The sequence below is a fragment of the Odontomachus brunneus genome, unplaced genomic scaffold, assembly GCF_010583005.1.
Source record: "Odontomachus brunneus isolate Ranch 3 - 2012 unplaced genomic scaffold, Obru_v1 Obru_scaffold_006, whole genome shotgun sequence".
Lineage (NCBI taxonomy): Eukaryota > Metazoa > Arthropoda > Insecta > Hymenoptera > Formicidae > Odontomachus > Odontomachus brunneus.
Window position 1 is genome coordinate 2,416,348 of NW_022639456.1, and position 12,914 is coordinate 2,429,261.

The following is a 12,914-nucleotide window of genomic DNA, read 5'->3' on the forward strand; positions in this document are numbered from 1 at the left end:
GGGGGGGGGGGGGGGGGAAAGAGAGAAAGAGAGATACGTCGATCAGCGACGTTCAATGATTCACGACAAAAGAGTATTTTGGAGCGACGATCAATAGCGGTAGTTTCCAGAGGAAGAGAGAAAGAGCTGATCGTCGCGCGGTCGAGTAGAACCCGCGAGGATCGCAGGCTTCGTTCTCACGCCGAAGAAGTGGCAGAGCCACGGGGTCGCGCTACTTCGCGGAACGCGAATCCTCCCAACCACATTCGTGGATATTAACGAGCGCGCGCGACGAAAGACGAGCGTCGCGAATGATACTCGGAAAACAGAGCGTGCCGTCCTTAATAAGCGGCGTTAATAAGCGCCGACGAGAGAGATCGGTGCACCGGAGTGCGAGTGCGCTCGTATGTTGGCAAGACGGAAACAGTTGGATCACTCTTTGGTCAGCCTGGTCCAAAGGAAAGTCCACTAAACGAATTACGCGTTGGCGCAATAATTTGCGTTGCATTGATATCGGTTGCTGACCAAATCATTGCATCAACTGATGAACTCTGTGCGACAATTGTATAATTTGCTCAATCGACCGGACGCTTGCTCGTGCAAGCAAAGTCTCGTTGATTGCACGCGGGCAGAAAAGATTGCTTGAATGAATGTAACAATGACACAACTGCGTGCATTTTGACGGGACCAAATTCGACTCTTGCGAAATTCTGTTCCCTTCAATTCAAACGCACTTGTCATTGCGTCACTGTCGTGAGAAGTCTACGAGGCGCCGTGAAAAAGCCAAATTTCCTAACCAACCCCCACTGTACCTCCACGCTGTGCATTTAACAATCGCTCATGATGGCGATACCGCAACGAACCCTCCACCGCGCCACCGTCGAGAACAGGCCGTTCCACCTGCGATCGTTCGGCCATTATTTTCGGATACGCCTGGGCGCATCGAATTTATGCACGCGCACGCACACGTGTGCATGCACACGCGGAGCGCATACGCACATATCCCCGTAAAGCCGGAACTCTCTTCCGCGCGACTTAACGGCTACTTGTTACTGCCAGGCGGGGACGCGCGGGGAGGCGAGAGAGGCCCGACTTATTATCGCGATAATTAACAATTTCCCGAATCATCAGACCGCGAATGCAAGTTGCTTTTTGCTCACCGGCCGCGCGTTTCCTTTGACCCGCGGATTCCTCCGTCCGTCTGTTTTGAGTCGATTCTCTCTTATCGAAAATTTAATGGAACGTCATCCAACCGCTTCGCGGCCTTTGCGCGATTCTCCGTGTCGGATATCTCGTTGACCGAGGCTGAAATTACGATTTCGTTCGAGTGAGGATCCTGCTGAAGCACGCGCGCGCCGAATGCGCGCGAGACTGTCCGAGGAATAAATCTTTCGTCAGTCAGTCAGTGAGTCAGTTAACAATTCGGCGAAAACTTTGTTCCCCGACGAGCTCCCGATCGCCGAGGTCATCAATCGGAAGGCGCGTCAACGCTTCTGCAGGGGAAAATTCGACTCGAAATTGGCCGAAAGGAATTCGCAGCTCGAGGGAAACGCGGTCGATCCGAGACGCTCTGCACCGAGAGACTGTTCCCTCTTCTCTCTTCGATCTCTTCCGCTGCTCTCCTCTCGTTCTCGCCGTACGACCGAGACCGGGAAGGCCGGGCGTGGAAGTGCGATTAATTGTGAAAGATAATGGACGATCAATCACAGTGCCAGTTGGTAATCTTACGTGAAACGTAAAGGATCAAAGGGTTATTTGTTTTCCGCCGTTCTCACCGCGCCTAATTTTCGACCGCGAAGTCGCGGATCTTCGCGACCGCCGCGGCACAACATCTCACTTCCCCGAGTGCTCATGTAGTGCAATAAGCATCGGTTACTCGCGATAATAACCATTCTTCAATATTCAAAAATTGTATCGATAGTCGTTACTTGAAACTTGCCTCATCTAATACTCAAATCTGAATTTAGACCCGTATCAATATATTGCATAATTCAGATAAAAAACTCAAATCTAACTCTAAATTCAGATCTGTATTTCACGCGCGACAAACTGCAAGTAACGACTATTAATACGAGCTCTAATTTCTTTCGCGATGAATATATTCATATGACAACGCTATTTCAGCGCTCTTGATTCTTACTATTTGGTTCAACCGAGCACAATTTCCTAATCAATATAATATAATAATTAATGTTATCATTGTGTTTCTCGATTCACATCGCTCTCTAGACGTCAAGATTCTCCTAGACCGAATTCTCTTCCCCCTCGGACAACGCATACTGCGAAACAACTTCCCTTCCCCCGGCAACCCGTCCTACTAATAATCTTCCCAAAAATAGCGACCGCCGCATCAATCGACGAAAGAGTAGGAAATGAGTCAGTGCGTTTACTCACATTGTTGCTTGTGCCTGGACTCCATGAGCATCATCTGCTCGTGTTTGTGCCACGCAGCGTCGGTAGTGTCGGTGCCGGCGATGCCCCTCGCCCCCGCGGAGGGTGGCTGGACGCCTCCGCGTCCCCCGCCGCCCCCGCCACCGTACTCCATAACGGCGACACCCTACCCCGCCCTTTCGTTGCTGCCCTCGGCAGTCCTCAGACGCTCACAACATGGAGCCAGCCAGTCCTCTCGATGCCGCACGATCGTTCTCTCTCCCTCTCCTCTCCTCTCCTCTTTTCTCTCACCCCCTTCTTCTTCCACCCTTCTTCTCCTCTCTGCCTTCGGCACCCTTTCGGTATCCTTCCGGCCGCCTGGCAAACGGGACTCTCTCTCTTTCTCTCGGCGATTTCTACGGGATATCGGCCCGGTCAGTCTCCGCGAGTGTATCTCCTCTGTAAAGGGGAGAAACGCCAGCGATCCGGGCTGGAGAGCATCGAAACAACGTCCAAACAACCGTGACGGTGTATCCTTTCGTTCCACCGTTGCCTCTGCCGCGCGTCGTCCCCGTCGTCCCCGTAGTCGTCGCCGTCGTCGTCGTCGTGGTCGTAGTCGTCCTCCTCCTCTTCCTTTGCTTCTTTCCTTCCACTCGACGACGGCTCTCTTCTTCAGGAGGAGCACCTTAAATCTTCTCTCGTCTATCGAGGATGCTCGAACGTGTCGTTCCTTGCTTCTCTCTCCGGCCAGGCCGCCTCCTCTCTTCTCGCTCTCATACGAAAAATAGCTCTTATTTACACGCACGCTCACGAGTCGCCTTTATATACATATATATATACATATATATTTATATAACTATGTATATATATACATATATATACATATATATATATATATATATATTCCGGTTTTCCTCTCGTTCTTCTTTCTCTCACTATGTTTCCTATATATCACTCTCTGGCTTCTTCCTCTTTTTCCTACATATATATATATATATATGTGCATATATATATATATATATGTATTTTTTATCTCGCTCGTGTGCTCTTTCACGCTCTTTCACGCTTCGCGGCTAAAATTCTACTAGCTTTTGGCGGTGATCCGTTGCGGTCCTCTCTTTCTCTCTCACTCTCTCCTTCTCTGCTTCTTGTGTTCTTTCCCGTTATTTTCTCTCTTCTTCTCTAAATATATATGTATATAGTCGGAGGATTCAGCCTTCGTTTTTCCGCTCGTCACAGCGTATTTCGGAAAGAGGGTGGGTGGGTAGGGGGGGAGGACGAAAGGGCCCGGTCACTTCGCGTCGCTGTCAGCCTTCATGCTGTGTCGGCGGCGGGGCGGTGCGATGATACCTGAAATCAAAATGCAGCAAATGTTAGTTAATGACACACACCAACACACACCCACGCGGGTGGAAATATGCGCGCGCGCGAACATTCCGATCGCGTGTTGGAGCCGCGGCTTCGACGGCGGCAAGATTCTCTCCAGCGCGCCCTTCCCCCTGATTCATTGATGGAGCATCATGTTCCGCGGTGCATGCCGGAACTTGTGTACATAAAACTGTACACGCGCATAAACGTAAAATTCCGAAATCGTGGCGGGCGGACCGCGAATGACACTTTTATCCGAATTCCATGTAAATGCAGTCTTTCTTCCTCCCTTCCTCCCTCGCTCTCTATCTATCTATCTCTCGTCAAGAGTCGCTCTTAGAATTCAATCGTAAAATCCGAATGTCTCGTCGCGGGACACCCAGTACACGCTACGCCGTCGGGCGTGCGCACGAGAGGGGGGGAAGGGTACGCACCCACTGGTCATAAATTAACAATCTAAAAAGCAGCAAAACAGCCTATTGTCACGCGAAGCTGAAGTACGTTACTCCGCGATAGAAGGCGCACCCGTCGAAAATCCCAGCCGGAATCGTCGCGAAAGCGACGGCGGCGGTAACTAATTCATCCGTGCAAACGCGGAGGAGAGTTCATCAGCACCGAGGGCGAAGAGGGAAGGGGGGAGGGAGCGAAACTAGCCGCCGTTGGCGGCGGATTGTTGCACCGACGACGCGTTGCAACATCCACCGGCCAGATGCGCCGATTCTCAGATGTTCGATTACGACCCGTATGCTCTCCTCGATCGCGCGTACTCTCCTCTCTCGACACCCTCAATAATTCAAGGATTCTCGCAACGAGTCGCCTCCCTGGCAGCCCAAGCAGCCTCTCCTCCGTTGCGCGGCTTATTATTATCCCGATTGCATTCTTTCTCCGGGAGAGCGGGTTGGCCGTACATGCATTCGTCCCATTAAGAGTTCCGAGAATAAAATCCGTCACGTAGTAAAATCTGGGATATGCCTTTAAATAGCGGATCGGGTCAGCTTTTTGCGCGCATCGATCCGATCCCGCGCAGTGGTGGATTTCACGACGTGCGGTCGTTCAGGGCACCGCGAGCTTCGCGATTGTCCTCTCGTTTTCAAGTTATATTCTCTCCTTTTGAGCTTCATTTGCTCGTGACCAAACCGGCACGGTAAACAATAATTTCCGAGCGAGCTTCTCTCTCTCTTTCTCTCTGCTCTGTCTGTCTTCTCGGATCGTTCACTTCTACAATGTCCGTGTGATACTGTGATGTTTAATGTCGTAAAGAGACTTGGAAAACACGTTAAAACTATATCAAGCTCCCTCTTAATCTCTTCAACGATGATTTAAAATAACTGCGCGATTCCCCCAAAGAGGGTGACTTTCTTTTTTTTAGAAATAAGCACATATCTAGATCTCTCTTCTCTTCGTTGCCATTTTGTTCAAGGAACATTGAAAAACTGAATATGAAATAATTTTATACTTGCTGCGCGTGTGAGTTGAAAAAATATACCACAGTCTAAACGAATCAAGAGAAATTTAATATTTCACTGCGAAACTTTTCCAAGCACACACCACTTAAGGGATTAAGCTCACAGAATGCGTCAGAAATGATCGTCGGAAAAACACAAGAGTTTAAAGTCCCCACGATTCTAAACCCACGACTGACACGTCCACGCGACGGCTGAGTGAGTTTTCGGCTGGTCGGCCGGTCGATCGCGATCGATCCATCTATCTTTGGCGATATGCCGCAGAGATGACGGCAAAAAGCCGCGGAGAAAGGTCGCGACACCTAACTCGCGGTGGCATGAATGGCGATCACGAGATCTACCCCCCACAACGCGGAAAGGCCCTTTAATGCGGGCGATCGCGATAGCGCGCCCTTATCTGGAATATTTAAGTGTCCGGTTAGTGTAGTCGACGTGCACGTAAAATGTGTATATATGTGTACGTGTGTGTGCAACTATCAACGTGGGACACGTCGAGGGACGATCGGGAATTTCGAGGCCGTCAACCTGCGACCGGTGTGGGCGAGAAACAGATCGGGCCGAGACAAATCGCGACGCCGCGGGAAATTCGGCACTCGAGTGCTTGCTTCGTGTTACTTGAAGGTTACGTCTCGAGCGAATTTCGTTGCCGTTAGTGATCGATAACGATCGATCGTACGTATCGCGCAAGATTAGTTCGCACAAAAATTGTAATCTGTACGCGAGTGCGTCCCCGCAACGAGTGCGTCGCGTCGCGTGCTTATCTCGACGGACTTGCAGCGCTATCGATACAATATCGCGCCATGGCGATTATAAATAACACGTGACTCACGCCGGTACATCTTGCTTGCAAATTTTGCACAATTACTTACATCTCCTTGCATTGTTGAGATTTTTTAACTGCGCGTAAAGAAGGAGTCCTTTCGAGAACGACGATTGCCAAAATTCTCGCAAGAACCTTTGATTTTCATCGTTCGCTTTACATCTTCATGATAATCTTGCAATTTGCGATCTAGCATTGTCAGAATTGTGCGTGGAGTAACACCTCCTCGAACAGAGTTGTTAAATTCACGAAGAAAATTTTTCACGAATAATTTCCAAAATTTCCTCAAGACTCTGCGGTTTTCGTCGTTTCTTTCATACATCCGCGACTCATGATCGATAATTTTACAACTGGTCGAGGTGGCAATCGACAGTCGACGTAGTCGCGATTCAAAATTAATATTCAAACGGACAAAGTGGAGCGCGGGCGCATGGATTCGCATGGCTCGCAAGTAAACCGGACTGAATCTTTAATATTGGCGAAAGTCACGTGCGGAAAATCGTGTCGATCGTTGAGGGGGAGAAAGGAAAGTCGCTTTTTCTCGCACGCGCGCACACACACACACACACACACACACACTTTACGTCGTGAGCATCTTCCGCGAAGTAATTTCGCGACGTTTAACAACCTTCGCGAACGAGAACGCGTAAAGACACACGAGACCCTTCGGGACATTCTAGTTACGAGTCGCGAGCACCCTTTCGATGCTGTGAACGAAAAAAAAAGTTCGGCAAACACGATCGAGTATTTTCATCGACAAAAGTACGTCCCGCGCAATCCTTTGCCTTGCGACCGCGGGTAGCAATTTTGAATTTCGATCAATCGTCACAGTAACCGTATAACAGGTTCGCATTTATAGTTACCCCGGCGTGGTGGTGTGGTATCGGTTTTGGGGGAAAAAAAAAACAGTTTAATCGTAAGTTTCAATATGCTGTTTGGGTACAATAACTATTGTTGATCCTGAAGGGAGCACCAGGAGTTTTCTGTGCGACGGAAAAAACGCAATAAAGCAAGCGCGATGCGCTTGCTTTTCCGATTTTTATTGAAAAACGAAATCGAGGTTACATCGAGATCGAATTCGCGCGCGATTCGCGATACGTGTGTATACATATGCGTATAAAAAAATATAAATATATATACACACACATATACATACATATAGTATGCACACGCCATTAATTATTCACTATTACGTTCTCACAAATCCGGGACTGTTCTCGTACGGAGCGACGCAAAACTCGAGGGGTTTCCGCACGAACCGGGCGATTTCGGATTGGCTTTATCAGTCCCCGATCGACAGGCGACGCGCGACAGTCGTAGCGCTTCTCCGGTCCTCAGAGTCAACGGATTTAAACGTACGGCGGATCTTCCTCGGCGACTCGGAGTACCATATGTTCCCCGATATGTACGTAGTCGCGTACGTACGGCGAGGTTTTGTTCGCGGCACGCCGCGATCGATCGCGCCGAGGGATCGTGCAACATTGTGCGCTCCATAGAAACAGAACGAAGCGCTCAGGTTTGGGCCAGGTGGTCTTCGCCCTTCCCCACTTGACGCGGCGGAACGGCGGTTGGTAGAAACGCGAAGCCCCGGCACGCATCAACAGCTGTTTCGCCCTTATCGACGATCTGAGCGAGGAAAATCTACGATTCCGCTGTGGGCGGCTATCGACTCGCCGAGACGCGTGCTTACGACGAGACCTCGATACCGTGTCAATACATTCGATATATTTAATAGTGCTCGACTACGCCTGATGTCGAATTGTTGATTAAGACAGAGGTGTAATGGCGTTGGGGCAAAATTCTTAGAGAAGCCTGGAGCCAAATATTGAAGTTGAAGATTAAGACACACATATATATATATATATATATATATATATATAGAATATATATATAGAATATATATATAGAATATATATATATATATATATATATATATATATATATATATATATATATATATATATAGAAAGAGAGAGAGACAGAAGTGTTTATTTATTCTATAGAGCATGCCCTCTGAGGACTTGCACGACGGTATACAAGGAGAAGACTTCGAGTCAAGAAATTTTGATCCTACTGTCGACCTCAATATTCTATTTAACATCTATTTTGATACCCTGAAGCCTGTATAAACCTCTTTCGATTCTATTTAACCTACCAGTTTCGCCGAGAGATCCCCTTTAGAACCTACAAGTGGTATTTTGTTGAGTTTTCTGCCATTTATAGGGACGTTCAAGTAGGATTTTAGTTTCCATGTGTATTACACACCCTCAAAATACACAGATGGTAGAAAGTTTAGGTCCAAAGTAGGGCTAAAATTTCGACTCGGTTTCGCTGACAATTTAATAACGTAGTTTCATCATTACGCGACGCGATTAAAATCTACAGTTGTGTAATCTAAAAAATATCATAAAATGAAATTGTCAACTAATGAACCAGAAAAAAAGAAAAGAAAAAGAATGCATTTACATAAAAGAAAGGAACAAACAAACGTAATCTTATATGTAGACAAGGATAAAATGTAACACTGCACTGCAGTTATGCAGAAGGGTTTTCAAACAAATGATCACACATACACACACATGAAGTTATCCCGCAGAAGTGTCTAACGAGACAGAAGTTTCGAATAGAGTGAACGTAGGTCCCATAGATATGCAGCTTTACAGGAAAAGGAGCGGCGCGCAGGATCGGCGTGTAGGTAATACGAGAGATCGCAGAGTCTGAAGAGCGAGATCTGATATTAGTGGATGCGGCCTGAACTTTAGTTGATTATACAAGGAGAGAGAGATGGAGGGCGAGAATCATCGCGGCCCTCGCATTAATGAAATTATACACGAGCGACGTTACGCGAGAGAGCGCGTCTTGCGCGACTTCCAATGGGGGGGAGGGGAGGGGAGAAAATGATAAAGCGAAAAGCGGGAGTTGGAGATAAAGCGTCGCGAGACGACGTGTTTCGCGTTATCGCCTACGTCAGAGCGGATAAAACGTTGGTCGCGCGAGAGCGCAGCGCAGCACGCGCGCGCTCGGCAACGCGTTGCGATGCGACGCACGCGGCAGACTGTCCGGTACATCATAATTAATGGCTATTATTATCCGGACATTCTTCGCCGCCACTAATAATAATACCGTCGCCCACTTTCCGCGATCTATTTCTGTCTACTTACGTACCCGGCGAAACGTTCGCGCGCATTGCGATACGAAACGACGAGGTTTTCCAGCCGGTACTGTAACGATTTCACGCTCAATCATTGATAAAGCGCGCGCGCGCAAAGTGCTATAAACTCCCCTTTATAAGTACACAGAGTGCCGGCTAAACTTGCTGAGTAACTTAATTTCCACAGCGCGAAGTATGTCCGCGAGTTCTCGGCGGATGTGTGGGATCTCGCATGGGCGCGTGCGCGCATTCGTGGAAGTGTCCATAATTAACGCGCGCTCCAAAGTGGTCGATGGGCTATTTAAAAAGAAGGAGGAAGGCAGAGGCACGGAGAGAAGAGGGAAAGAAAGAAAAGCGGGGGAAGGAGAAAGGGGGCGCGGCAGGAGATGCGACATCGCGTACGCGAGTTTCGTATTTTTAACGCATTCGCGCGCGCGGCGCCGATCGATCGATCGCGGGCTTTAAATTGCAACGGCCCGAGGTGTCATCTTATTTATTTATATTTACGAGTGCGACTGTCGTTCCAGCGCTCGTTTTCCAGACGCGAGGAGACAACGGCACTTTGTCCCTGACGTGAAAGTCGTTCGCTTCTCTCTCCTCTCGCCATCCATTGACATTCTCGTCGCGACGTCGGCGACGACGTCTTCCCACCCACCCCCTGCCTGCCACCTACCTCTTTGCCTCCTTCTCCGCTTCCTCCTCCTCCCGTCCCTCGGGCTCGTCTAAGACGTCGATATTGAAAACGCGTGACTAATGATTATTGGCCGCGGCGTGTTTAACGGCTCAAACGATACGCGCGATGCGCGCGCCACGTGACCTCCTCCTTCTCCTCCTTCTCCTCCTTCTCCTCCTTCTGCTGCTTCTTATCCTCCGTCGTCGACGGAAGGAACCCAAGAAGAATCATCACACACAGAACGAATGCGGCTCTCACAAGGAGTGCGCAAATGGGCGACGTTGAAAAAAAAATAAATAAAAGAAGAAACAAGTCGACAATCGATCCGTTATCAGGACAGAATTCGAGACGAGATTCTATTTGTATGCTACGCGTCATTGACGCCTTCCACTTCCGGTTTGGTTGCCGTTCATGGGCTGAACGCATCCGTATACCGCGCGACTTTAAATAATAAAAATCTCATACTGTTTAGTGTGTCCTCGACGAGGAGGGGAAGGAGGGACTGCTACACACGAATACCTTGATACGACGTTCGGAGTCCAAAATAGGAGGCATTGATATGCCCGTGATTATATTTATTTTTCGTTTTCTCTAAACACACATACACAGAAGAACAGGACATCCTTGTTTGAAAAATATCTTTGTTTTTGATAAGTCAGTCTTCAAATGATATAACACGATGTTAAGCGAAGAGATAAGTCACTTACAAGAATATATTTCATACAATTCGACGAAGAGAAACCCGTGTTCCTGTTATTAAAAAATAATTTCCATTAATAGAAAGCAAAATATTCGATCGAGAATGATATTTTTAAACGTATGTTATGCTCCAAATTCCTCTCTATCTACTTAAAACTAATATATCTAAATTAACAATATCATTTCATATGTAACAATATCGTTTCATATGTAAGCAATAATATATAATTGTTAGAAGAATTTTAAAGTTTTGAATAAGTATAATTTTATTTCAATATTTTGACGGACTTATAAGAAGTATAACATAATTATTTGATGATAATCATATATCTTCTTCCAACATTTAAAAACATCATATTCTCAATTTAATATTTTGCACTTCTCTTTAATGAAAACTACTTTTGAATAATGAGAACACAGGTTTTTCTCTTCGTCAAATCATAAAATATACTCGAGTATACTCGAACTATATATGTGACTTATCTTCGTTTAATGCTGTGTAACTTTATTTGAAGATTTTACATATGTAAAAAATAAAGGTATTTTCCAAATAAAGGCGTCCTTTCTCTCTCTCTCTCTCTTTCTCTCTTTCTCTCTCTCTCTCTCGCCTTTCATCGTCTCTCCCTCATTGTCTCCTAGCGCGCGCGTTACCACCTCGCAATACACGCGGTTCATAATAGAGGCGCAGGGCTAAGTAAGCCGGCCAATAAGTAACGCGGCGTGGAACGTGTCGCCTATTATTAGACGCATCGTTTCCGCGTACGGGCACGCAGACCGCGTCATGCACGCGCGTTGACGCGCGAGAACGCAAGCGGACGCGATGCGCTCTCACACGACGCGACGCGACGACGACGACGACGTGCGCCGGAGAGAAGGAAGCCTCGTTTCGGCGCGGGGTTGGGTTGTCGGCGTCGCGATGCACCCGCGTGAATCTGCAGACCTGACGACGCGCCGGCTCTTTGACACCTTCCGCGCTTCCCGGCCGCGAGAAGCGGAAGGGTGCAAAACTGGAGGACAGGTCAGAGACCTTGCTCGTTTGGCGTTTGACCTGGCCGTTTGATCGCAAGTTCCATGCTTCCTATGTGTGAACGTCTCATAATATTTATTTATTTATTTATTCATTCATTCATCCATTTATACATATACGTATATATGGCATAAATATTTTGATTTTTGAAAGATTTTTCTTTGCTATTGCTTTTCATATTTGTCCTCGCGCTATTTCATTTTATTCTACTGTGTAACTAAAGGATTTTTCCCGTGAAATGAAATCATCATTATTATTATTATTAAATAGCGTGTGGTTTCAACAATCAGAAAGACGTACACTGAGAAAAAATATCTAAAAATGAGCAATGTTTACTAGTATACAGATTTTTGTGTTGAAAAGAATTCCTTTCAAATAACAAAATATATATTTTTCCAAAATCATACGAAACCCCGTTTCTCTTCATGTAAGTGATTGTTTATTCTATCTAGACAAAAAAGGAACTTAAGCAAATGTGTTATTATTATCCATCACACAAGCTTTTTATTCTTCAAATATTTTTTTCTTTTAATGTACTCGACTGCAAAGTTGATCCCTATCAATTTTGGTTTGTACAAAGCAATGCTATACCCTAACTATATATTACTAATCACCTTTATTATTAATAAGATTATTATTAATCAGATTTTGATTATCATGTTGCATTGTGTGACCGATAACATTATCTTATACAAACCAGACAAGTAATTTTAGGATCAATCTAACGACAACGAAATAAATTTCTAGTATTCAGGTATTTAGCGTCCACTATGCGTCCAGGATACGACCCTCAGGAGTGATGTCGAGAGAAATAGGGTGTACAAATGCGCCGAATGTGAGTCTTCCTTGCGAGAAAGCGGAATATTCCGATTGCGCGCGCGACGTTTTTATCGCGGTTGCGCATTTTCGTTCGCGCGTCATTCACTTCCTCATTTCGTGCCACGAGCGAGCGAGCGAGCGAGCGCCGCATGGATCGACGTAACCCGATTTCGTGCAACATAATTGCGACGGATGCCGCCGGCACGGGTGGGGCAATTATGTTGCACTTTCACATAAAATGCGTGTTATCCACCCGTAATGAACGCTGCCCTGCTCTCTCGGCTATCTTCTTCTTCTTCCTTTTCCGTTTGTTTCCCCGCACGATCATCAATTAAACGGAAACCGATTCCGCTCTCGGAATCGGCGAATATCGATAACTGCGATATCTGACTTTTCCGCATCTCACGATTGGATCGCACTGTTGCGGGCTTCGCGCGAAACACCTTGACAAAGACGTGATCGGGAATCGAAGAGAGAAAACGATATATATATATATATATATATATATATATATATATATATATATATATATATATATATATATA

At 46.7% G+C, this 12,914-nt stretch overlaps 1 protein-coding gene across 3 annotated transcripts in view; it reads right to left on the bottom strand.

The window, feature by feature from the left end:
* Positions 1 to 12,914, bottom strand: part of LOC116853787 (serine/threonine-protein kinase minibrain) — a 90,034-nt gene that overhangs the window by 68,414 nt on the left and 8,706 nt on the right. For all 3 annotated transcript variants that reach the window (XR_004380034.1, XR_004380033.1, XM_032834992.1), the window contains exon 2: positions 2,374 to 3,699. Coding sequence is in view for 1 of the 3 variants with exons in the window: in XM_032834992.1 (XP_032690883.1) it covers positions 2,374 to 2,524 (151 nt within the window). In the remaining 2 variants the exon portion in view is untranslated. The remainder of the gene's footprint in view (positions 1 to 2,373; positions 3,700 to 12,914) is intronic.